We start from the raw sequence: 27266 nt of genomic DNA on the forward strand, positions 1-27266 counted from the left end.
ATGGGTCAGTCAACATTACTACTGTTACTACATTACTGAGAAGATGATGACTAAGAAAAGGCCATAAACTTTGGGTTATGACTATTGGTATTTGGTTACTTGGGTATGAAGAAAGCCTAACAGCATTTGACCTACTTCATTTAAGCTCCAAGCCAAGGATATCCAATAACTTTGGAGGGTCTCAGGTTTCTAAATATAGCTTATGGTTCCCTATCCTAGAGATAGATTGGGTGTTCTAAATATATGTTGTGACACATCTTTGTGCCATGTCCATACTAGGTGATTTTCAGTTCTACTTTTATCACAACTTTTGTTTCTGAAAAAAAAAAAAAAAAAAAAATTTTTTTTAAAATGAGAAATTAGAGGAGGGCCTATTTCCGGGGAAAGGAGATAATATTATGGCAGCTACAGTCCATGGCTCAAGTATTATATTGCAGACACATGCTCTAAGAGAGTGGCAAGAAAACAATTTAAGCCAAGTTTGAGTTCTACTTTCCCTGAAGACCATGCACTTGGCTTTGAAGTTTACAATTTGGTTAATATTAAAAAGACATACAGATTTTTATTTTTTTAAAAGATTTTATTTATATATTTGACACAGGGAGAGAGATCACAAGTAGGCAGAGCAGCAGGCAGAGAGAGAGGGGGAAGCAGGCTCCCCACTGAGCAGAGAGACTGATGTGGGGCTCAATCCCAGGACCCTGAGATCATGACCTGAGCCAAAGGCAGAGGCTCAACCCACTGAGCCACCCAGGTGCCCCAAGACATACAGATTTTTAAAAATGATGAGCAGCTTTAAAAAAATGTGAGTACCATTTTGCAGGGATTAGACTGGCAAAGAGCTACCAAGTTCAATGGAAATGATGTGAGAAAGCAGGCCCTGTCCTATACTGCTGGTGGAGTTCATGGCTATGACCTCTTTGGAAGGCAATTGGCAATATCTGCCAGATGCACATATCCTCTGACCCAGGGGATTCTGGATAGGTTAATTCACTGCAGCACAATTTGTAGTGGTAAAAGATAGCAATGACCTAAAATATCCAAGAGACTGGTTAAATAATTATGGCATATCTTTCACCATGGAATATTTTAGTCATTGCTGTTTAGTTCACGTAATAAAATAGCTCTGAAACTATACACTAGAAACTGGTAACACTGGTGGTCTCTTGGAGGGCACTGGGTTGAGGGGACAGGGATGGGAGGGACTTTTTTCACTTACTTTCTTTTACCTGATGAATGTGTAACATGCTTCCTCCTACAACTGCAACTGAAGCAAAAAGTTTTCTGGTGGTAGGGAGTACACTAATAGTTTTGAACACACAGGAAATCTGAGATAAATCCTAACCTAAGAGTCTTCAGTTATGATGGGAATCATTTCAAGAAAGTTCAAGAACTGAAGACCATCTGAGCTCCCCCACCCATGGTTTCTCTTCACAAAGAACACAAGGTAAAAAGGAAGGGAAGGGTAAGAACAAGACATCACAAAACAGGGGCGCCTGGGTGGCTCAGTGGGTTAAAGCCTCTGCCTTTTGCTCAGGTCATGATCCCAGAGTCCTGGGATCGAGCCCCGCATTGGGCTCTCTGCTTGGCAGGGAGCCTGCTTCCTCCTCTCTCTCTCTCTGCCTGCCTCTCTCCCTACTTGTGATTTCTATCTGTCAAATAAATAAAATCTTAAAAAAAAAAAAAAACCATCACAAAACAGTCATGAAGCCAAGAAACTGGTAGGACAGACATTTTATTGTGACTTGCTTTCAGTAAAACATTCAAACCTTCAACACGTACTTTTTTTTCCCCCCTGGAGACCACAGCGTGATGCACAAAGGCCTTTAGCCTCAACTTTTATCAGTCTAGTCAGTGGATACCTATTTTATTTATAGTTCAACTAGTTAGAGGAAGAAGTCAGAAAAATCTGGTCTTAACATCCCAAGTTAAGAGCTGTGAGATTTGCAACCCATTCGTATAAAGTGCTTATGTTCAGTGCAGAGGGCAGGCAGACTCAGAAGGGCAAGCAGATGCCACGGAATGATATTTCCTGGAAGACAGACGATTCTCTGACTCAAAGAAGGAAAAACCACTTTACTTGTTAAAGTTCCTGCAGAAGAGGTCTAATATTTTCTTTGCAGTCTTTCTCCCCTCTATAGAACCAAAGCTCCGAATGTGACAGATGCTCACAGTAGTTGTTTTTTTTACTATCAAAAAACCTGGTTCAGAGAGAAATCCATAGGGTCTAAGCACCAGAGATACTGACTGTGGCTTCCAGTTCGTCTGTCTCAGCAGCAAATGTGAGATCAACAGACTGAGCTCTGGGTGATGGGAGGCTCAGAGCTGCAGAGCTTTCCTTAGGGCCCTCGTGTGCAAATCCACGTCACTGAGGATGACAGACCCTTTCTATTTGACAGATAGAGATCGCAAGTAGTCAGAGAGACAGGCAGAGAGAGAGAGGGGGAAGCAGGCTCTCCACCGAGCAGAGAGCCTGATGTGGGGCTCGATCTGATGCGGGGCTCGATCCCAGGACCCTGGGATCATGACCCGAGCCGAGGGCAGAGGTTTTAACCCACTGAGCCACCCAGGCGCCCCGGCAGACCCTTTCTAAATCAGTTCTGGTGCGGAACACAAGCCAATGCATACGAAGAGTCCTTCACCTGGTTTTCCATCAACTGGACGGGACCTACTCATCATTCCCTTGTTCTGACTCATCCGCAGGCCCAACCCTTGACTCCCTCTGTGAAGACAAAAAAGTGCACTACCCTCTCAATGACCCTCCAGCCTCTGCATCTTCATCTTGTGGTCCTGCTGAGACTGTGGAAAAGCAGGAGAGAAGAGAAAGCGGTTTCCTACCATTTTAAAGGGGCACAAACAGGACTGTAACTCAGATAGGCAGTCTAGCCATTTTAGTCCTAGGATCTTGGCTCCCACTTCTCTCTCCACTCTCGAAGAGGGAACCGTGTTCCCTCTGTGGCAGGGATGTTCACAGAAGCCAGCTCTGTGCTTGTTGGCCACCTCTATGCCATCTTGTTTGGAGAGTTTCACCTTTCCCCACGGGATGGACACAACGGTGCTCTGCCTGTCAGTGTGTCGGGCTCCGACCCCCTCACTGTGCGCACCCACAGCTTTCAGAGGCCCGCACCTGAGGATCCTTCTTTTCAGACTATCTTCCAAAGACTCCAGGTAACTCCTTGTGCTTGTGACAGGACATCTGTGGACCAGTTTTCATCCACAGGCAGCACTTGCCCCAAGGCCATCTCTGAATTTGGGGAGGGAGGGGGAGGAAGAAATAAGAGGCAATCCTTTTGGTGTTGCTCTAGAATTCTCTGTAAAATGCTTCTAGTTATGAGGAGCTATTGAGCATCTCCACACGGAGGGAACGGTGTACAAACAGGATGACCCGGGTTAAGAACCAAAACGCAGGGAAGGTTTTTAGACTGGCAAAAGTCTAAAGTAAAGTGCCTCTTTTTGGTGGGGGAGAGTTTTGTTTGTTCAGAAATGCTTCGGCGTAAACATGAGTGCACAAGAGCGTGCACGCACACTCACTCACTCTGAGGTAGAAAGAACTGGCCATCTCCAGACAAACACACAGATTCCACAATTTTACAGAAACATGGCACTTGCGTGGCGTGAAAGGTCCTATCCTTGCCCAAGATGGCAAGTAGGGTCCGATCCAGCTCTTTCCGATCTGGGGCAGAGCCAGGGAAGTCCCACTGCACGGGAGGAAGGAGGTAGAGATCACCTCTGTCTCTCCCGTTCCACAGTATTCAGGCCCTGCTGCTCATGGTCACTTCCTGGAGCCTGAGCCATGGGCAGCCCGGGTGTGGCTCGTCAGAAGCCACTGGGCACAGATGTCTTGCACGACTGCGTCCCCGCTGCTCTTGGCAGCCTGCTGCACCTGTTGGACGAGGGCTGTGGCACGTGAGTGTTCTTGCTTCACGGCAATCAGGTAGGCAGATCGCAGTTTGCAACATGTCAGGTAGGCCTGAACCTGGCAACAGGGCAGAAGAGACAGCCAGAAAGATACCATCACGGATGACGAAGGAACAGAGAGGTGGCCCAGTGCTAGGCAGATGGAGGATCCCTTCTCACCTACTGAATTAATGACTGGGTTTTTGTCTTTCAGTATACCTTAGCAATGCTTTAAATACTCTGGACATTAAGCTATTACACTGTGTTATTTTATAATGAATACAAATAACCCAAGAATTTCAAAAAGAAGCAAGCAGGCAGGTGATTGGAGTCTGGCCTCTGTCTACTGCTTCTGAGGCCCTCCTCCTGCCAATGCCAGCCTCCTCCTCACTTTAGTCAGCACTGTCACTGCCCACGAGTTAGGATTTTATAGTTGTTTGGATGATGATTTGATTGATGTCTGTCTCCTTGACTAGATCTTAAGCTCCTTGAAGACAGGAATGGTGTCTGCTTTTTCTACTTCTTGTACTTGCAGTGCCTAGTGCCTGGACTGACATGTGGCAGGAATTGAATAAATACGCACTGAAAGAATGAATGAATGAATGAATGTACTATTGTATCTCTCCCTTACCATGAGCACACAGGTTCCCCTTTCACTATTTTTCTGTTTTGACCTGAATTTAAAATCTTGTAACTGGAAATTTAGGTATGAACAGGCACACACACAATTAGAAAAGGTCTAATTAAGGTCTAATCCCATGTTGACTTGACTTTTGCTATTTGGGTCAGAGGTGTCTCAGTTTTGGTATGAGGGGTGTCTCTCTTGTACTCTGGAGGCCCTCCATCTTACAAACCCCCAGCTTAGTGGAAACCAGAGTCCATGCCTTCCCTGGCCCCAATCTCACCAGCACGTCACTGGTTTGCCAGTGTTCTAGGCCAGCCAACAGCAAGGCCCTCATGAGCTGCTTCAGAGCTTCCACCAGCAGCTGCCTTTCTGCTGTGACAGTTCCTTCTGGTGGTTGGAAGGGACTCCTCTCTCTTCATGTTTCAACCTTCCACCTTTTTTGTCTTGGTCGCTGAAGTCTTTCTATCCTAAGCTCAACTACAGATATGCTGCTAAAGCTAGAAGAAGCTGGATATTCTCTAAGCTTACTAAGTGACCACGTCCTGCCGCCTGGGTATCTACCTGCTGCCCCAGGATGTTTGCTCTCACCCAGCCCTTCAGCTCTACTTAACACCGATGTGCGTTAAAGACAGTATCACAAGTTGCCAGGCAAAATTCCCACCTAGAGAAGGAGGGCGTTTTGCCAGAAAGTCTGGAATAGGAACTGAGTAAGGCTGGTTTTTGGCAAGACCATATGGCCTGAGATCACTTAAGAGCATGAGGGCAACTGTTAAGAGAAGGACCTAAAAAAGTAAGAACTGTTGAGATTTCAATGCATGTACTTCCCTGGGACACAGCCTCCGTCCTATTGAGGGGGAGGCTCACTGAAGGCTTGGAAAAGGACTGCCGTTTGGGACTCGGGGAACGGGGGTGTCTGGCCTGGTTGCTGGATTCTCACTACGATTCTGAAAAAGTATTTCTCTACAATTCAGAACATCAGAATTCCATCCTTTCCACATAAGGTCATCTGGATGCTGCACGCAGAACTGAAGAAATGCTCGGAACACGTTCTCCTTAACCCCTCGACTGAAGAAGGCCTGGCAAATTCAGACCAGGGATTAGCGATACTACCTCGGGGAGCAGCTCTGTGGCTGTGTTAAGAAGCCACAAGTATTCTTGAGGGCCTCAGCTGCCAGATCTTCCCGCTGCTAGGGGCCAGGGCAGTCTGGCTTGGTTTTCCTATACCTCTGCTGGCCTGTGGGCCTTCCTCCGGATGGTGGGTGGGTCAGCCTGTGGCTAGGCACAAGTAGGAGCAGTGGGGAGAACTTCTTTTCTGGCCGGCACTCCTTGCAGAAGCACTGATTTCCTACTCAACAGGGAAGAGTTCGCTGAGCCCAGGCAAGTAGCCTGCTCGGAGAGTGAGACACGAACGGGTATCTGGTGCTCAAGGGCCAGGTGGAGTTTTCCGCTTCCTGTACTGGGTACCGTTTTCCTTCTAGGATAAGGAAATGCCTACCCACTCTGAGAACCTCATTCAGTCAGTCAACCTGAAGACGGAAATGAAGGATTTCCTATGGGTCTCTGAGGAAAGCTGTGCATGAAAATGGAGAGGAAAAAGTGGGGAAGGCAAAGGCTCATGAAGTCACTGTTTGTGTGTATTCCACTGATTTTCTCCCTCTGCAACCCCGTCTGGGTCCCAGCTCCGCTGTTGGATAACAAAGAAGTGGAGATATAGGTTGAATGGAACTGTTGCGGGGAGCAAGGGATAAAGGTGAAAAGGAAGCCCAAGGTGCTGCTCATGACATGACCAGGGTTTGGAGACGATTCTGCTCACCTTGTTGTCATCGCTGTGTATTGCCTGGATCAGGCTCTCCAGCTCCTGTACAGAACAGAAACAGTGGTCATGAGAGGAGGAAGAAGAGTTCCCAGCATGGGAGCTGAGGCCCCACCAGCCTCAGACCGCTCGTTACTTTTTAAACTCAACTTCTGCTATAAAAGCACCAAAGCAAATCTAATGATTAACACTAGGCTTGGGAATTCGAGAAGAAAGCTCCTGAGAGGACTGTCCTTGGCCTTCACACATGGATGTGGCTCTGTTTACCCCATGAAGAAGCCATAGGGGGACAGTTTCATGGGCAACATGCTCAAAGGCCAGCTGCAGACCCACCCTGACAATCACAGGGAGAAGCTCCAATTGGTCTGTCCACAGGTGCCATGTTAGACCATGGATATTGAGGGACACCTTCTGGGTAGAGATGTTATAAGCACACATTTTCTTTCCAGGGACGGGCTGATTCGGGTGAGACCATTATTACACAGGAGTCACAAAGATAAAGGGATCTTGCAGAGATTCAGTACATTATGAGTATATCATAGGGAACAGAAAAACCAAAAGGGGGATGTGAAGGCAACAAAATAGATGGAGGAGCCAAGAAGTAGAGGAGGGAGCATACCTGGGGCGGAATTCTCTTGAAGGCTTCCAGGCAGTTGAGGAGGATGGTGTCCCCGTCACTTCTGGCTGCCATGCCTGACTCACTGACACACTTGAGCAACTGCTGGATTTCGCCGTATTTCTCCCTCTCTACCAGCTGCCGGGCCGCTCTGCAGTAGGTGGCGGCGGCGTCCAGCTGGAAGTCCTGGAGGAGAACACAGAACGAGGGGCTGGGGGGGCAGGGGACACCAGCAGTAGGAGCCCCCACTCGGTTTGGTGTAGATAAGCCATATTGACAGCAGTCACCATAGAAAATACTCACATGACACAAACAAAACTACGCAAAAAGTTCCTCTTTGGAATGAGGCCGACATTTTAGGAAGCGACCATAAATACTGTCACCCTGATATCTAACATGGTCTACCTCACTCACTGCCATGCCACTTTCTGAAATATTCTCATCAAATTCCCAAGACCAGTTCGTTCTTCTTCTAAGGAGCCACCTGTGTCTTAGGAAAGGGGTATTGGGGGTTGGTATTTGCTGCTGCAGATCCTTGGTGTCTGCCAAGAAATGCCTTAGTATCTGGAAACAGACCAATTCACCAAAAGACTGATTTGCTGGAAACTACCAGATAAACACTTTAAGCCCGATCTACGATAATCCTCGACAAAGTCTGAGAGGAGCTGTGGCTCAGCCTGTCCACCAGGGCTATCTGGCAGTGGAGAGCTGCCTCCAACACTGAAATAGGTGGAAAAGAAAGGAATCAGTCTGATCATTCATGAAGCCACTGGTCTTCGAAACACAAGGCGTTCCAGATCCCACCTGCCCAGAGAGTGAAGGTCCTTAGGGTATCTTTGTGGAACTGCCTGGCGGGGGCTGGGGTGGGGCGGGAGAGTGGCCTGGAGACCCTATGGCCCTTGCAGTTTCAGTGCCCTCTCCAGACTCTGCTCCAGCGCCACAGTCATACCTGTGTCCTCTGACCACAGGCACAGAAAAGGCACTCCTTGAGCCAACTCCTAAGCAGATGGATGGATGGGCAGTCCTTGATGCTGATGGCCTTTCCTACCGCACAGGACCCCCGCCAGCCCCTTGCCACATCCTCCAGTCATGCTCTCCTCAGAGGGCAAGCAGAGGCTGTGCGGAACTGTCCTAGACCTGGTTTCAGGTATTTGTTTGATAGCTCTTGATGGGTTTGTCACTAGCTATTTGGCTTCTGGCAAAGTGCCCTAGAATCTAGAGTCGGACACGGTTCTGTAAGAGCCACCTTGACTTCATTTATGATGTATATGTGTATCTGCTTCCTTTGGGATAGAATTTTTCTGAAGAATAATCTCTCATGGAGCTGCGGCCAGTTCCATCCATCTTGACGGATTCAAGTCATACCTGCAGAACACGGAATGCAATTCCAAAACCGTCTTCCACATTCTTCCCTCCTAGCATGACCTGAAAAGGAGGGAAATGTGCTTAAAGAGGCAATAATTACAGAGTAGCCCCTCTATCAACGAAGAGGGCTCCCATTTATTCAACAAATATTTGTTGAGACTCTACTAAGTGCCAGGCACTAGGGATACAAGAGCAGTCAAAATGGACTTGATCTTCAGCCTTCTGTGGCTCACATTCTAGTGGGAAGGCCGCCTTCAAACGAACAACTGAAATACTAACTAGACGATAACCACTGTGATAAGCTTCTGAAAGATAAGAACGGTCTGTCAGATGTCTGAAACATTCATCTGTACCTTGCAGGCAACATCCATTTTCATGTGGTTATTTCCAAAGAGAGTTGGCAGAGGCAAGGTGGTGATCTGAGAGGTCCCAGCACTTTCACAGCGATGCAAGAACCTGGTCACTTCCATCTGCAGCTGGAGTGTGTTCATGTGCCTACGGTGACAGGAGACGCACACTCGAGCCTCATAAGCGGCTTCAGGAGGGACTAGGGCAGGGCGGCTGAGACATCATGAGAAGAAGGCATTGGAAAAGGGTGGAAGAGAGGGGATGGAGGGAGAAGACAACAATCGTGGTCAGGGGCCCTGTACAGAGGTGCCTCAGAGTGGCAGGCTGCTCCGTGCAACCAGAGAGAGTCCGGTCCCTGAATCAGTAAGTATTAATGAAGCACCTACAAGCTGCAGACAACAACAGAGGTCAAGAGGGACACGAACCCTGCCCTCACAGAGTTCATGGCTAGAGGAGAGATGAATAATGAACGGACACTTTAAATATTTAGCGACTGGGCCTACGAAGGCAACAAAGGCGGGGCGCAGTGTTTACTTTAGATGTGGTGTTGTAAGCAGAGGGAGTGAACGGATAAGCCAGCATAAAGACTGAGAGGAGGGAAGGGCTTGGTGTGTGGAGGAGGCCCCAGGAGGCCGGCGTGATGTTGCTCAGGGAGGGAAAAGGGAGGAGCACGAATGGAAGATGAAGATGGGGGCAGGCCAACATCTCAACGGACCTTTTTCGCCTGTTTACTGGAAGGGGTCCGATCCTAACACTTCCCTCCCTCTCTTCTTCTATGAGCTCCTCTCTAGCCTCTCCAGGCTTGTACTGGCCACTCACACTCAGGAATGAGTTCCTTTATTTATTTATTTTTAAAGATTTTACTTACTTGTTTGAGAGAAAGAAAGAGAGTGTGTGTGTGCAAACAGAGGGAGAGGGAGAAGGAGAAGCAGACTCCCTGCTAAGCACGGAGCCCCATATGGGCTGCCCACTCCAACTGTTCCCTGAGCCTCGGGCTACCTTGACACATCAGCTGCCGTCATCTTCTTTTGGAAGAAGGTGGTCTTCTTCCTTCTGGTGCTGCGGGAAGTATCTTGGAGGTAGATCTTCAGGTGGTCCTTGGCCTTAAGCAGCCACGAGAGCTTCTCTCCCAGTTCCGTGTAAGTCTTCGCTTTGTGACTAAAGAACCGGATACAGGTCATGGCGGCCCGGACTTGATCCTAGAAGAGGAAAATGAACGTTCAGGTCAAATGAGATCGGGGATATTAGAGGGTACGGATGTGAGGAGAATTCTGACCTGATTTCCACTCATCAAACCTAGAGGCCAGCACCCACTTCCATCACCAGCTGCACAACTATTTCGTAAGAGTTACTCCTAAACCCAAGGGATCCTAAAGCAAACTGACTGGCTGAGCTCCCGAGAAGGCCTTTATTTTACCACAGGAGAGATCTTCAAAAGGATACTTCCGATTCCCCATTCAGCTTGGTTTCGCTCTCACTTTGGCTTTGAATGATTCAGTTTCTCTGTGATTTAGCGTTTGTAGCCCTCAGACAGATTGGGAGAAACTTGTTCCCTCTCCCTTCATACATCCTCTCTAAAAGCACTCCCCACCATCCCTTATGAATTCTGTATTCATGCATTGTGCTTATCTTAAAATTGTCACAGATCTCTTTTTCACTTTGACGTTCCTTGAATTCTGAAGAGCGCTATTACTGACAAAGTTAAGGTTTGCCACTTTGGGATGGGGATGGAAATCCCAATATTATTCAACAATGCTAGAGAACCACATGGGTTTGCTCTAGGGTTGGTTAAAGAATGAGGCCAGGGACTGAGGGACCAGGGACTTGATCCTTCATCTTGCACAGTCTCCCTGCATGGCAGGATGTCAGCAATAGAGGTAGAGGGCAGGAAGGGGCTATTACCTTCATAAACTGCTGCAGCTCATACAGAATATGGTAGTAGTTCTTCTTCTGTAAGTGTTGACAGGCAGCTATCAAGTACTTTCCCCAGCTCTCTAAGGTTGGATCAATGGACTCTAGCAAGTTCTCCAAAGTGTGTAGCTTCCCACTTTTATAGCTTGGCTGGAAAATGCCTTGTATAAAGACTTCTGGAGGACTCTCCTAGAACAGGGCAAGGCAAAAAGTCAAGTCTTGAGCCTGCTTCTGGCACAGTCTGGGACCTACCCTGGATTTCTTTCCACTCACACACCTTAGGCTTCCTTCTATAGTGGTGCTTCTTAACTTTCTAAGTGTCAGAGACACCTTTGAGAATCCCACTCTAGTGACTGCTCCAGTCTCTTCCTTGCTGAGTAGAAAGTCTCCTTGACAAAGTCATCTACACTCCCTGTCTTTGATTTCTCTTCTGTGATTGTCTCTTAAACCCATTCTTACCCACCACTTACCCACTACCCACTCTTACTCACTGCACCCACCACTCCACTGAAACTGCCCCTTACATCCCCAATGACTTCTAAATTGTTAAATCTAAAATCTGTCTTGTTTTCCACCAGAACTATCAAGAGCTTTTGCTACAGCTGATGGCTTCCTCCCCCTTGAAAAATTTTCTTTATTTGACTTCTAGGACACCACTCTTTCCAGGTTTTCTTTCTGCTTCTCCAGCTACTGCTTCTCAATCTTCTTTGCTGTTTCCTCGTAATTTCCTCAGGGCTTAGGAGGAACATGTTCTCTTTTCTTTCTATACTCAGTCTTTTGGTGATTTCACAAATCTCATGGCTTTAAATCTACTTGCTGATTATGCCTAGATCCCTATTTCCACCCTGTTCATTATTCCTGAATTCCAGAAGTAGGTATCCAACTAATATCCAACTGCCTACTCAAAATATCCTCTAGTACACTTAGTACACCTAAAACTACACTCTCGGTTGTTTCTTCCAAATCTCTTCTTTTTGTAGTCTTTCCTTTCTCAGATGGCAATTTTGTTCTTCTAGTTGTTCAGGTTAAAAACTTAAGTCAAATCTGTCCCCCCCTGCCTCTGCACCCAATATCGAATCATGAGCAAATTCTACTGGCTCTACCATCAACATACACACAGAATCTGCGTCTGGCCACTTCGCACCACCTCAATGTACCACCCTGGCCAAGTCATCATTACCACTTGCCCGAATTATTGCAGTAGCCTCCTATCTCGTCTCCTACCTTCTGTCCTGCCTCTTTTTTGTCTAATGCCAACCAATCAACCCATGTGATTTTGGCAAAACATTAAGTCACATCATGTTATCTCTTTAAAAACTTCCAATGGTCTTCCTCACTCAGCATAAAGTCCAAGCCCTCACAATGTCCACAAGGCCCTATATGCCATCTCCTTTACGGCTTTACTGAGTGTCCCCTTCCCCTTTCTAAAACTGCCCAATACATCTCTGCCCTCTCCCTCGCTTTTTCTTACTACTTAGAACTTATACTAGAGATATTATTTACCTTGTTTATTGTCTGTCTCCCTGCTATAATGTAAATTTTATGAGAGCAAATATTTTTGTCTACTTTTTTTTTTTTTTTTACGATGCCCACAGTAATTTTTAGGAAGTATTTCTTGGATAAACGAGTAAGTGATAACATTATGGACCGACTCCTCAGGAAGGTGCACACATAATATTCCCCTCCCTTCTGAAGCACATCCGTGGTTCAGAGACCCTGTATCATAAACCCGAATTCCACAGTTGTAGAAAAAAAATCATCTGGGCATTTAGATTTTAGACTATGAATAACAAATGGAGGGTAAAGAACGGTCATAAACTCATGTTCCTATAAACAGACTGACCTTGTAGCACTCGGTACAAGCTGCTTAGAACTGAAGGAATTCTGAGTTTTCACAGATTCTGGCTGTTCCTAACTCAGAAACCCAGACCTAATCTAAAACTTTTAGGACAGACTTTAAAAGGCAGGTGAATCAGCTCCAGAGAGAAGATGAAATTTCTCAGAAGAGCAATATGTTAAAAACTTCCCTTTCATCTATTTACCTACTCATTCACTCATTCCTAACTGGCTCTGGGTCTGGCACTGGAAGACACAGAGAAGTAAAATATTAGCTTTCTTGGTGCAGAAAGGATGACACAGTTGTAAACAAACAGCTGCCATGCGTAATAAACGCAGTAACAGACCTGTACGCTCAATACAGTGGTGGTATAGAGGAAGAGGCACCTAATGTTGCTTGTGCGGTCTACGAAAGCTCAACAGAGAGGGTTTGAAAGGATAAATGGGAGTTTTCCAAGGAAACAAAGAGGGCCAGGGTATTCTAGGTTAGGGGGTACAGCACAAGCAGGTTCATGGAGGTCAGAGAGGGTAAGGTACAATCAGGAAAATTTAAATAATTTGGTAAGTCTGGAATGTAGGGCATATATAGGCCTTGTGGTGAAAATAAACAGGAGAAATAAGGGGGCCTGATCTTGGTCGGACCTGTATGCATGCTAAGGAATTTGGACTTCACCGTGTGGCCATGGAGATCTCCTGAGGGTCTTTCAGAGAGGAGAATAACACAAACTACGAAGAAGTAAATAACACGTGTTATGGTTCAGAAAGCTCACTCTGGGGCAGTGTGACAGGGAAAGGGGTGAACTGAGCCTTGCAAAAGAACACCTTCCAGGCTCTAGCCATTCTGTTGTAGTTTTCACAATGTGCTTTTCTGTTGTTCCCCACCTGCTTGAGAACTAAGATATTTCAGTTCAAGGGTAACAGTGATCATAGGAGATAAAAAGAAGGCTTCTTTCCCTCTGCTCTGACAAATGTAAAAGCAGGGTAATGCTGTTGTCAGCTTCTACCAAGATAAGTAAGTAAGCTGCTTAACTCTCTGGACGACTCGACAGTTTGAAGAAACAGAACTAGTTATTTCCACTCTCAGTCTGTGCTTGGGAGAAGCAGCTTTACCCCAAAACTCATTTAGAAACGGAGGAAAAGGAAAAAATTAGCAGTTAAACTCTAAGTAAAATAACTCTTACTTTATTCTTAAAACTTGGTTAGTAGTTACCCTGTAGGGGTATGGTTACCATGACTGTGAACAGTTGACTTCACTTGGAGCAATCCTAGAAGATATGTCCATTTGTAAACTTTCACTGGCTGCCATTTTGAATTGGGGCAGCAGATTAAAATTAAAGTATTGAACTCTTTTAATTTCCTATGAAATTTCATAAAGATCAGCCAATTCCTCAAAAAGTATTCATGGAACATTCTGATAAAAAATGAATGCCAGGGGTGCCTGGGTGGCTCAGTGGGTTAAAGCCTCTGCCTTCAGCTCGGGTCATGATCTCAGGTCCTGGGATCAGCCCCTGCTGAGCAGAGAGCCTGCTTCCCCCTCTCTCTCTGCCTGCCTCTCTGCCTGCTTGTGATCTCTGTCAAATAAATAAATAAAATCTTAAAAAAAAAAAAAAGAATGTCAAAATGTGATGGTGAAACAGAACCCCGATTTTGCTTAACAATGGCTCTGGAGAAATAATGCATTTCAGAGGTGGCTTTGTCTCCTGTGGGAGGAGGGCAGAGGATGTCAGAGAGAAAAAAGGACAGCATACTCTCCTTCCATTAGATATTTGGGGCCCAAATAGAGGATCATGGTGTAACAACTCTGAGAAGATCAGCAGCTAAGTCAGCAGTGGGACACAGTCCCAGGGCAGGTGGGAAGTGTGTAGAAATAGAGAGGTAAAGCAGTTTGGTCAAGGTCACACCACTTATACCAACCATCTCATTCCAGAGACCATGCGCTCAACTACTATCTGATTCTGCTCTATGTTTTGGGAGAAGGGATAAAATCTGTCATTGCCAATCAGAAAGGCAATCTGGATCCAGGTTAAGACTTACTGCCTGTATATCAAATCGTAATTTGGGTGGACAGAATTTTCCATTTTGACCTGACTCTGCTAGAGATGGTCTCATAGCTCAACATTGTATTACGTTTCAGAGGGTTTATCAACCCAACTCCCCAACCACCGCCCTTAGAGCTGAGTGGGCCAATCCAGAAGGGCAAAGTAGGTCTTGCACTTTGAGAGGTAGGTTTGTGTGTCCCACCTTGTTGAGGAGGTGGAGCAAGGCTTCCCGCAGGCAGTTGTGCCTCATGTAGAAGCTGATGATGGCCAGGTTGGTGCTGTAGTTATGCAGGTAGAAGAGGCATTCTTGGTAGTAGGTGTTGTTCATGATCTTCCCTTCAGGAATCACCTCCAGAGAGAGGCTCTGGGTCCGAAGGGTAGCTTCCAGTTCTTTCAAGGTGGCAAAATAATCATCATCTTGCTGACAGGAAAGGAGAGTGCAAAAGAAAAATAGAACTCAGTAAATTCTCAGCAGCTTCTGAAAATATTGCTTTCAAAGAATATTTAGGAACATGGAAGTAGCCTTACAATACAGTTTGAAGGACAGAAAAACAGGCAGGATACAAAATTCTCCATATTATAATACCATGTTTCATTAAAAAAATGTAACATAGAGAATTCACCAAAATCTAAACATTACTTGAGTCTGGGCATGCGATTAAATGTCATTTTTATAATTTTTAAAAATGCTTGTCTGTAGTTCACTTTTTTTTTAATTGACTTTGCATTACTTATCTAACCATATATAGTTACTACCTAATTATGCATAATGGAAAGAACAAAATCTAAACCTAGCAGCTCTGAGCCAGGACTGCCACTATAAGCTGAGTGGAAGCTGATCCTTTTCCCAGGTCATTACTGCTCCTGGGCCTTCTTCCTCCCTGAACTGACTCTCCCCTGCTATGTTCTTACCAAGGACAGAAGTGGCCTCACTGTGGACTCCAGGTACTCAACCACATCCTGTACCAGTCTTGAGCCATGACTCAGCTGATTGAGGTCAAAGGGAGGCTTCAGACAGCGACCGAACTTCTCCCGTGCAGCAGTGAGGTTCCCAGCTTTGAGGCAGGCCATGCCCCAAGCATGCCACGCTCCAGTGGGATCAAGGCCAGTCTTTGTGGATATCTGGAAGAAAAACTGCTCCTTTTAGTGAGAAGTACCTCAATCCAGACCCGAAAGTCCCAAAGACCTATTCTTTCCCATTGTTGCCAATCGCCTTCCTTCCCCATCACCCCACTTGCCATTACTGCCGAATGGCAAACTTGTAATGCCCTAGATACTTCCCCATGGCCGAGCGCAACTGGGAGATGATGACAATAGCCACTTGCAAGGCTAGGAAAAGGCAGCTCATTACAGTTGGGTAGAAGTTAGCTTTGTCTCACCTCAACACCCAGTTGGTAGTACTCAGCTTCCAAAAGCTGGTTCCTTAGCCTGGTTACTGCAGCTGGCTGCAGGATCTGGTCCAGAGGAGGCACGTGGCGATAGGAAGCAGCAACTAAGATATTCAACACATCCACCTTGCTGATGTAGCTACAGGGAGGGAAGAGGAGAGGCAATGAGGCTCCACAGAGTCTTACTAAAAATAGTTGCTGTTTACAAGTTTTCTTTTTCTTTTTTTTAAAATTTAATTAATTTATTTGACAGATAGAAAGAGAGACAGAGCGTAAGAAAGAATACAAGCAGGGAGGGCAGCAGGCAGAGGGAGAGGGAAAAGCAGGTTTCCCACTGAGCAAGGAGCCTGATGCAGGGCTCGATCCCAAAACCCTGGGATCATGACCTGAGCTGAAGGCAGAGGCTTTAACCCACTGAGCCACCAGGTGCCCCAATAATAAGGATTGTTATGTTTGTGTAACTGCTCTAACTATTCTAGAAATTATATGCAATTCCTAAACTTTTAATATATTTTGGTATGAGGCAATCACTTTCACTGTTTATTGAAGTGCTAGGTGTCACAGAAATAACTGGATTTCCTTGCCAGGTTTCAAACCTGAGCAACCCAGACACCCATGCTTACAAGTTTTCTATTTCAATTCCAATGTGAAAAGGAGAACTGAGGGGTACATGAACACTGTGAGAGAAGGCTTTGGAGTCAGACTCTGAGTTCGACTCCATCACTCAGCAGCTCTATGACCTTAAGCAAGTTAGTTAACTTCTCTGCCACAATTTACTCATCTGTAAAAGAGATACCATGAGAGAATTTTAAGGATGAAATGAAACAGCTCAAGTAAAAGGGCTTAGGATTAAGTCTAGAATTTTGGAGGTACTCATTAAATATTACATATTAATACCCTAAGTAGGGATGCTCACAATCACCCACTGGCTTTTTGGTTCTTTAGAACCCTGCTTGGGAGAGAGCACAGAGACTATCTCCACGGCCTGCATACCTAGTCAGTATAGACGTCACATCATTACCATTGTCTGGAGGTGCTGCTGGGCAATCACTTGGATTCTAGCCTCCTGGACTTGATACTGTCTTCCTGTGCTAAGAATGGGTCCTTGCTACAGCCCACTAGCACTGCCACCTTTGATCTTACTCCTGACACCCGGTGATTGCAAAAAGCTTAGAGCAACACAGAACCCAGAAAACTCGTTCATTCTGTCCAGTGCTGCCTGAAACAGTCCTACACTCAATGAATGTAACTGTATATATTATACAATATATATAATCCACAGTAAATATATTATGCAACATATGTTATAATCTAGTCAAAGGTTACCTGTGGATTCTGACTTATCCACCAATTTCCCTGGAAAGGAATTCAGTACATGAGACATTTTCAACTTAGTGGGAATGGGGTAAGGGAGAGTATATGTTATGAAAACAAATTTGGTATCACAATGTATTGTATGTTTTTAATAGGTAATGTGAGTTCTGTTTTAATTAATTATTTATTTATGTGTCTACTGGAAGGAAGTAGGAGTTAAAAACAATGAAAAAATACTCTGCAAATCACATGAGCGATGAATCCACCACCATTAGCAAACCTGCATGAAGGACATAATCCTCTAGAAGGGGTGTGTGAATCCAGAATTGGGGAAAAAGAATGTGTAATTCAAAACCACTGCTGTACACTGTCAAGAGAAGTGCACAGCATCTGGGGGTGAGGATCCTACCAAAGTAAGCATTTTCTGAATTTCTGTTGTCCACAGCCTAGAGTGGATATTTCGTCCACTTACACTGGATTTTGAAGGAAGTACAGGACTTGATGTTAAATGTTTTATAAAAAAAAAAAAAAAAAATTTGTTTTATCCCCCTATCTGAATACTTTTTTCTTTTAATAAGATTTTAACTCATTTACATTACTAGTATTTGAGATATATTTAGATATATTTTAATTTTTGTCTTACATTCTACTTTTTGCTATATGGAGTGGTTTTTGTTCTTTTCCCCTCTTCTCCATTTCTGGTAAATGGTTCTCTGGTTATTTTAAAAAAACCTTATTTGGGGCACCAGGTGGCTCAGTCGGTTAAGTATCTGCCTGCGGCTCAGGTCATGATCCCAGGGTCCTGGGATGTGGTGGCCCTAGGCTGGGCTCTCTGCTTACTGGCACTGCTTCTCCCTCTCTCTCTGTGTGCCCTCAATTTCTCTCTCGCCCTCAAGTAAATAAAAACTTTTAAAAAATTTTAAAAAGTGAAAAACTTTAACATATACCCACTTCTTCAATTATTAACTTGAAAAATGATGTAGAATCTATTGTCTCTTCATATGAAAGAGTGAAATTCACGGCCTTATACTTCCTTCCATTTCCTGTTCCACCTCCTCCTGCCTTTCTCAATCTTCTGGTTTTGTTAATGAAAATAAAAAAAACTAGCATTTCTGGAGTACAAAGACTCAATTCTTAGCCCTTTATAGGGATACTCTCATTTTATCCTCCTAAGTGCCCTCTGAGATAAGTATTACTAACATCCCCATTTTACAGAGAAGGACACTGAGGCCCAGGGCAGTTAACAGACTTGTCTAAGGTGACAGAGCGAGGAAGTAGTACAGATGGGATTCACTGTGCTCGCTCTGTCTGGAGTTTGTAGGCAAACACTCTGAACAAGTGCCTGAGGCACTTATACGTCAAAGAAAGTTATGCTCTCTGCTCTACCTCTGGCTAGGACCGAGCACTGAGAACATACAACATGAGTCATGCATCTGGGTGGATAAGCTGGGAACTGGGAGTTTCAACTGTCAAGTTAATGAGTGGAGGCAGAGCAGGTTATACAGGGCTCGGGGGCCTAATCATACCTTTTCCAGATACTTGTACTTTATGACTCAGATTCCTATCTGTGACACCGGGACAGACCAGCCCTCAGTGTGCTTCACAGATCTGTTACCCAGAACTTCTGAGGTCACAGTCTGGATTTGGTCAAGACTGGGGTAGAGTTCCAGCCAAGGCGAAGCACTGAACATTTAGGGAGGACACATTTTTCTCCAAAAGCCAGAAAGCTCCATAGAGACTAAAGGTGCTCCCCTAAATTGATTTTAATTACAAATAAAGCAAAGTTTTGACTTTCTTTCTGACTGGGTAGAGCTAGAGAACACTCTGCTTTGAGGATCTACCCAGGGAAAGAGGACACAGGCTGTCAAGGTAGGGTGAGGAAGACCACTTGTGATCTGGTGGCATTTCACTGTCATCAAACTGAGATGTCAAACATTTTCAGTGCATCTACCGAGAGAGGATGGTGATGTGGGAACTCATTGTGGGGGCAGGAGGAGAAGCCAGACAGAAATGATAACTGAGTATAAGAAGAGCGAGCCACTCCCATTCACCTGTCACAAAGAGCAAGGTCCTGGCTCCGGCCAGCCTTGACGAACATCATCTTGGCACTGAAGAGCAGCTGCTTCATGATGTCTGTGAGCAGCCCTGCATCCACCTCGGGGTTGGTGAGGCCCTGGGACAGCCTGCAGCAGTGCTCGATCAGCTGGTGGCCACAGGCAATGCTGTCCCGGTGCAGGTTCAGGATGGCGATGCACAGGGATGCGCTGGGGGACTGGCCAGGGTGGAAGGAGAGAGACACACACAGTGAGCTCAGAGACCAGAGCATTCTTCAAATGTTACTGGATGGCAGGAGTTATTCTTCTTAGCTCAACAGGCTTGAAATACACTGGAGGCGGGAGCGAAACTTCCACGGCAAAGCAGGAGTGAAACTAAATGATTTCCAGATGTTCTAAGTGGCACTTCTAGCTTCTGTCACCACACTGGGAAGAAGGCAGCTGTGTTCATGCGTTACCTACTTCTTGGCAATGTCCACATGTTCCCTCCTTTTTCCCACTAGTGCAGGTCCTCCTCAGTGCTGGCTTGGACTGTGACAGCTCCCTTGCTGGAGAAGTCTGTGCTTCAAGCCTGGACACACTGCTGCTGAATTAATATTCCAAAGCACACTCCAAATCCTTTCCTGGTGCCTGGTGCTAAACAAGTAAACTTTCCCTGCTGCAGAATTCAAGGCCCTGTCCATAAATCGCCCATTTCAATCTTACCTTTTACGACCTCTCTACGAACACCCTACGTTCCTTCAAATTAAACCATTTCCAGTCCCCTGGAATGCCCTGCAATTTCTGACACTGTGCCTTTGCTCAGATGTTCCAGTTTGGTACTTTCTATCCTCCTACCCTCACTCTCCTTACACTCCCTCCCTGCCCCGTTTCTGCCTGTCACACTCCCACCACTCTTCTGTCCTCGTAAGGGCCACTTCTTCCGTGAAGCCTTTCCTTTTATTTTAAATTTTATTTTTATTGTTTATGTATTTATTTTAGGGGAGGGGCAGGGAGAAAGGGAGAGCGAAAATCTTAAGCAAGCTCCATGCTGGGCCTGGATCTCACAACCCTGAGATCATCACCTGAGCCAAAACCAGGAGTTGGATGCTTGACTGACTGAGCCACCCAGGTGTCCCCATGAAGACTTTCCTGATCTGCTCTCACACATTTCCAACATGCTCTTTATTTTTCTGCCTCATTTGGTTTATTCGTCTTAGCTCCTACATTATTATACTGTAAGCTCGTGAAGGCCAGGCTGTGTTCACCTATCTCTGCGTTTCTTGCCGTAACTACACATCATAAGGAAACTCAAGTGACCATCAAGTTTTATTGCTATTACCTGCTCATAGTAAAATTCACTCCGCACCAGCTCGTTTTCCTCCTCATTCAGATCCAAAATCCATTCTACCTCAGTTGCTTTGGGGACTCTCACCACGGCTGAGTATGGAGGACTTTCACTCTTGGAGCTGTCTGGTGCTGAGAAGAGAAGTGTCATTCATGTGTCGTCACTGACCAGCAGTCCAGTGTAGCCCCAGCCAGAAAACTGGAGTGAGCTGCACGCAGACACCTGCCTGTTATCTCTCCTTGGTCCCTTTATTTCTTTTAGATCTCATTAGGTACTTCAAACTTTCTTCTGCAGGAAAGATCCGGGATTACAGTGTCATACAACCCCACTGCTTCAAATAAGAAACTCTGAAATGTACACCCTTCTCAGATGGAGGGCTGAATCATCGGTTATCCTAAAAACTAACCTCAGTGGAAGGATATAAACCAAACTATTAATAGTGATCGCCTAGGGGGAAGGAGGGAGCATTTGGAAGTAGGATGGTGGTGAAAGGGAACCTAGGAGAAAAAAAAAAAAGGAACTACCTGCTCAAAATTAGGAACCAAATTCTTTGGTAGCTGGCCTTCTGAATGCTGGAAGCTAATGGGCCAGTACAGTAGGTTAATAGGATAATAAACTTAAAGGGAAACAGCTTAATAGAAATGCCAAGAATTTTCTTTTTTCCTTGGCCTCAGTCAGACTGAGTTGCTATTAAGGGTATCAGCTGCAGCTAAAACAGTGACGAAAGAGCCAACTTGAACATATAAACAAAGAGACAGAGGAATATGATTCAGCCTTACCTTCTGGTTGTTCTGGATTCTCTTCTGGCACACTGGAAACAGAGGAAGAAAAATGAAATGCCCGAATCCCTTCTCTTCCTCTTTGTTTTGAAACTGGTACAGAGCACCATTTACATTGTTATCCAAGTAAGAAGAAGCAGGGAACCAAACTCTTTTCTGTCCCTTACCTGTCACAGCCAGTCACTGACCATTTTCTGTCCATCTCTTCAATACCTCTTTAAATGTCCCCATCTCTCTCTCCATCCCTGCCTCAGAGAAGGCCCTCATCATTTATTGCTAAAGCCTCTGTAATGGCTTCCCAATTGGTGTCCTTGACTCTGTCAACCTACTCCCTACTTTGGAGCTAGAGCAAGCTTTTAAAAATCCAAATATGGTCATGTTATGCTTCTGCTTAAAATTGTTCCATAGCTTCTCAGGGTAAAAGTGTTCCAAGTTTGCAGTTTCTGCAGACAAAGCCTTTATGACCTAGCCTGCTCATCTCTTGAGAGCAACTTCTGCCACCCATGACCTGTGCTCAACTCATTAAAGTCCTCCCCACTCTGCCATTGGTTCTGGTCAACTTCAGTTGGCACCACCAAGCATTAAGTCCTGATGCTACAAGTCAGAGGTCAAGTCTAGCACCTGCATGAGAAGCCTGCTGGTCAGTCCCAGCCCATGTGGCCAAAGAGCAAGCTCCAAGCCTTTGGGCCCAAGTCCTCCTGGCTCAGCTGTCAGGTTTCTAAGTCCAAGGCATGTCAGCCAGAACCTCAGCCTATCACCCACATATTTACACTTCCTCAAAGGACCCACATATTCTCCTGCCCGACTTTTGCAGCTGTCACTCCCACTTCTGGGCATCCCCTTCTAACTTCTCATACCCTAATGCTCAAACAAGATGCCACACCTCTAAGAAACCTTCTGACCATCAGACTAAGCTGTGTGGCTCTACCACTGTACTCAGCCAATGATTCTGTGGTCTGTTAATGGTCTCCCCACTAAAATGGAGGGTCCTTAAGGAAGAAGTGATTATTGCTGAGTAATTGTTGAACAAAAAGATCCCCATCAATACCAACTGCTCATTTCCAATCTCAGCAATATGGCATATGGGTATTTCTTCTGTCCCTTACCCCTTACCCCAAGGAGGCAATATAGTATGGCATATCTTTCTTCCCAGGAGATTGGTAATCATCATGGTAAGTGATGGCAAAAAATGGTTCATATTAAAACAAACACAATTAATGCCATTGGGCAGAAGATAAAATCAATTTAAGTCTGTAAGAAAAACATGAAGAATTCAAAATAATTCTCTTTTGAGGAGTTGCTTTGGCTCATATTCCCAGATGGCCTAGGAGTCTTAGTCTCACCCTCCTTTGCTGCTAGACGTAGTGAGAAAAACTGAGCAACATTAAGCCAGCAAACAGTCTTTAACTGTCTTGCCAGAGGTAGACGTGGTTTCTGAAATTTGTTACTAGGTGAACTGTGCATGGGAAGGTGCGGGGGCTCTTCTAGTTGTGGATAACAAGCCAGGATGACTAGCTAGATTAGAACTGAGGCAAGTGATGCTCGAGCAGTCAGGAGGTGTGAACATGTCCCTTTGAATCCAACTGAGACCAATGGAAACAGGAGTGGCTGAACAATTGGTGAGGTTGCTGGCAAACTAAGATTAATGGCCTCCATCAAGGAATCAAGTGTCTTGACCTCAGGGAGAACATTATGTAAGGCCTTGAGCTCCGCTTCCTTCCTCTCTTAGAAGTTTCTGTGACCAAGGTCAAAAGTACTGTTGTAGAGTTAATGGCATTTTAGTGTGGATGTTAAATTAAAACTTGCTGTCATTGTTCCAGATTTGAGATGCTCTCCACAATGAGACTCCAAGACCCCCGACCTTGGGGGAGGGTGGGTGTGCAGAGGTCATGGAAGTAGTGGGCCCACTACAGGACACTCACTCTTTGTTGTAGTAACTGTAGCACTGATCACACACGCGGGTAGGGCTCTCTCTGCAGCCTTCCACCGCCATCTTCTTTGTGGAGCAGGCACTGCACACTAGCCGGCCACAGCGGCGACAATGATGACGCCTATTGAACTGAGGAGTGTCATTGGGAAAAGAAAGAAAAGGGAGGAAGAGCAGGTGAGATTGCAGAACTGTGAGTCTACCTGTCAATTCACTATCTTTGGCATCAGCTATCTGTGACTTACTAAGAATACCAGCTGTCTGGGCTTCTATTGAGAAAGAACACCTAGTCCTTGCCTTTAAGAAGCTGACATTTAGAAGTATGTCTCAGACGGTGGGCAAAGGTATCCAAGTTTTGTAATAGTTCCTGACAAGTTCTACCTATCTATGGAGGTAATGTGTGAAGACACAGCAAAAATAGTAGGGAAGAAGTGACTTTCTCAGACGGTGCAAATCACATTTTCATGGCATCGATGACGACGAGAAAGTGTCCTTTTTTCAAAATGCTTTCATGAGGACTGTCTCATCTCACTATAAGAGGTTGATAGACATATTATACTTCTTTCGCAGATGAGACACAGAGCAATCACGTCATCGTTGTTCTCATCAGCCCTGAGCTAGTATGCCAGTCAGTAGGGTGGGAATTATGGTAACATCTGTAACCATAGTTGGGCCTTACAGCTCCACGGGCCAAAAAAATGTATCATCCCTAGAGCATCTGAGACTGAAAAAGTCACACTGCTAATAAGAGGCAGAACTGGGATTAGAACCCAGGTCCTCTGTCTCCAGAACCAGTACATAAAACCACCAGGCCACCTGTCTTATGACGAGAGGGGAGCCAGAGACAAGATCTCCTGGTGTTGGTGACTCCTCATGCTATACTACTCTGCCTCTATTTAGTCATTTGAGAATAGCTATATTTCAAATTTAAGGCTACCTGAGGGTGTCTACCATCTGTCTCAATCCAGAAAATCCATCCGGCTCGGCCAAAGTTCAACCCAAAGTCTTGGATTTGGTAGTTCTTGTGAAAATACCCATATCCTCCTGGGGACAGGAGGTGACTACGAACTCCGGGCTCATGACTACCAGTTTTCTTTAACTTCCCCTGCAGGCAAAGCTGGAGACCAATGTCACTCACCATGGTGAAGCGTTCCCTGCAGCAGACCATGCAGACGCTCTCACTCTCGTCGGGCACCCACTGATGCCGGCCGGGGGGTGCTGCTGGGGGGACAAACTCCGGTGGGGGCTGACTCTCTGGGAAGCTCCTCTCCCTTGGACTGGGGGAATGTATAGTGGAGACACCTGGGAGTCAGATCCAAAGTGAGAGGAAAAGGTGATCAATAGTCCAGCTAATAAATGAGGAAGGAATGAGGAAATCAGAATTTCACCCTGTTTCAAAACCCCTACTGCAATAATATATCCAACTAATGGTCATTAATGGCTGACTGCATCATGAGAGAGACACCTGGACACTGTGTGCCTTCCCGGAAGGCACACAAGCACTTATCAAATACACTTACCAAAAATATTAAACCTGAATCATATCAAGCTTCTAGATCTATCAGTGTACTGGATATAAAGAGGACTGAGACCCAGACTGCTGGGGGACATCAGCAGAATCTAGCACGTGGGAAGTTCTACAGGACAAATGAGCTAGTTTCCTCTATAGGTGAAAAAGAGGTAGGAGAACCTATTGATTAAGAGAGACCGGAGAGATATTTCAGCTAAATGCCACGTGTGGACATCATTTAGATTTTGATTCTAGAAAAACCAATTCTATAAAAACATTAATGAGACAACTGGGGAAATGTGCACACTGACTGGATAGCTGGTAATAATAAGAAATCATTCGTTTCTTTTTAGGTGTGATGATGATGTTATGGTTTTGTTTTGTATATATCCTTACATTTTAGAGATATATACTGATACATTTTTTTTCCTGATACATATTTTTTAAGATTTTATTTATTTGACAGAGATCACAAGTTGGCAGAGAAGCAGGCAGAGAGAGAGAGCTCTCTCCTCTCTCACCCATGTGCTCCTATACTGATACATTTATAAACAAAATCATATGATACCCAGGATTTGCCTCAAAATAACCTGGAAGCAGCACAAGGGTATAATGGAACAAGAATGGCCACTGTGAGATGGTAATTATTGTAGTTGGGCTGTTGGTATATAAGACTTCAGTACACTATTCTACTTTTGTATATTGGAAAATGTCCACAATACAAGTTAAAAAAGGGGCATGTGGGTGGCTCAGTGGGTTAAGCCTCTGCCTTTGACTCAGGTCATGATCTCAGGGTCCTGGGATCCCGCCCTGGTTCAGGCTCTCTGCTCAGCGGGGGGCCTGGTTCCCCCTCTCTCTCCGCCTACCTCTCTGCCTACTTGTGATCTCTCTCTCTGTCAAATAAATAAATAACATCTTAAAAAAAAAAAAAAAAGCCAAGGGACGCCTGGGTGGCTCAGTTGGTTAAGCGGCTACCTTCGGCTCAGGTCATGATCCCAGCGTTCTGGGATCGAGTCCCACATCGGGCTCCGTGCTCAGCGGGGAGCCTGCTTCTCTCTCTGTCTCTGCCTGCCACTCTGTCTGCCCGTGCTTGCTCTCGCTCACTCTCTCTCTCTCTGACAAATAAATAAATAAAATCTTTAAAAAAAAAAAAAAAAAAAAAAGTAAACCAAAGGTGCTCAGGCTGCCATATGCAGGTACATGAGGTATTCATATACCTCTAAGTCTAAGCCCTTCCCTCAGGTCCGCTGGGTACTGTAAAGCATGGCTAATTTTCAAAGTATGGCCATGAAATACCAGTCTCTGCTTAATGGTATCTAAGGAAGTTTCTTGTCATCTAGCAGAGCAAGACTGGCAGGTCATGGAAAAAGAGAACTGAAAAACACATGGACTCTTTGCAGCACCCATAGATCTGCCCCCTCCATATCCCACTCCCCCTCCTGCAGGCAAAACAAACATTTGCTGAAGCTTCCTCTGAGGACTGTAGGCCATTGTGCAAGGGGTCAGGGACTGGGGGAGAAGGGTGGTGGTGGAAAGGGGTGATTAAGACACGGCTGAGGCCTTTAAGGAGCCTGTGCCCTGTGCAGGTGACAGACATAAATAACGAACTTGCAGCAGAGGGCCGGAATGACCATGAGCACTGAGGACACTCTATCCTCCCTAGTTGCACAGTCTGTATTTGTGCATTTGCCCACCAAAATTCACTTGTAACCTCAAAATCAGTATCCGCAGGGCCTTTGCAGACATGGGCAGAGTGAATAATTTGAGTCGCTTGACATGCAGGTTCTCCTCTGAGGACGAACAAGGTGATGTTCTGCTTTCTTCTTTCAGTTCTCATACAGAGGTGAGCAGAGGATGGAGATGGTAGGGGACAGCGTGGGGTGGTGCAAGACGCCCCGGCTCTCAGCAAGCTGGACAGGGGCTGAATCCCAAACTCTCATGAGGCACTCATTAATGGGTTTGCCTCAGACAAGTCATTTTAACATTTCTAAACCCCTTTTTCTCTTTGGTAAAATAAAATAAAATCTACTAGGATGAATCGTTTTCAATTTCAATCTAAGTGACAGACAGAAAGACATGCACACATTTTCCCTACGAGTAATGGTTCAGTATTTGCTAATACAGTATTTGCAGAGATTTTACAGAAATAGGACTGCAAATGATGAGAATAGATTGTTAAATTTTCTTGGATATAAAAAGCTGGAATGAACCAAGAAAAACAGTAAGAGTATCGTAACTAGAAGTGAAAAAAGAGGCAAAAGAAAGTGAAAATCAGGCAAGTTTGAACTAAATCACAGATTAACTCTCAGAACGTGTTCTTACCAGGAGCTGCAGTGGCAGAGAACTCTGCTGATGGGGATCTAGACAAGGTCTCGAGGTCTGAAGTCTGACCGACTTCTGGGAGGTGAGTCACAGAATCTGGAGAGAGGGAAAATGCTGACAAAATATCCTACCATAAGCATCTTTACTCATTCTGCTAGGCCTTTAATTTAAAGCCCTGTTGCTCTGCTGATTGTC

At 45.4% G+C, this 27266-nt stretch overlaps 1 protein-coding gene across 1 annotated transcript in view; it reads right to left on the reverse strand.

Moving 5' to 3' along the window:
- Positions 1–1625: 1625 nt before the first annotated feature.
- ZFYVE26 (zinc finger FYVE-type containing 26) overlaps positions 1626–27266 on the reverse strand; it is a 62409-nt gene continuing 36768 nt past the window's right edge. Inside the window, exons 27-42 of the mRNA XM_046008614.1 lie at positions 27072–27167; positions 24378–24541; positions 23235–23371; positions 21313–21344; positions 20528–20664; positions 19204–19424; positions 15830–15977; positions 15363–15572; positions 14653–14871; positions 10567–10764; positions 9664–9863; positions 8670–8811; positions 8317–8376; positions 6955–7137; positions 6336–6380; positions 1626–3976 (exon numbers count right to left, since the gene is read on the reverse strand). Coding sequence (XP_045864570.1) covers positions 3773–3976; positions 6336–6380; positions 6955–7137; positions 8317–8376; positions 8670–8811; positions 9664–9863; positions 10567–10764; positions 14653–14871; positions 15363–15572; positions 15830–15977; positions 19204–19424; positions 20528–20664; positions 21313–21344; positions 23235–23371; positions 24378–24541; positions 27072–27167 — 2396 coding nt within the window. The 3' untranslated portion in view covers positions 1626–3772. The remainder of the gene's footprint in view (positions 3977–6335; positions 6381–6954; positions 7138–8316; positions 8377–8669; positions 8812–9663; positions 9864–10566; positions 10765–14652; positions 14872–15362; positions 15573–15829; positions 15978–19203; positions 19425–20527; positions 20665–21312; positions 21345–23234; positions 23372–24377; positions 24542–27071; positions 27168–27266) is intronic.

The sequence above is a fragment of the Meles meles genome, chromosome 6, assembly GCF_922984935.1.
Source record: "Meles meles chromosome 6, mMelMel3.1 paternal haplotype, whole genome shotgun sequence".
Classification (NCBI taxonomy): domain Eukaryota; kingdom Metazoa; phylum Chordata; class Mammalia; order Carnivora; family Mustelidae; genus Meles; species Meles meles.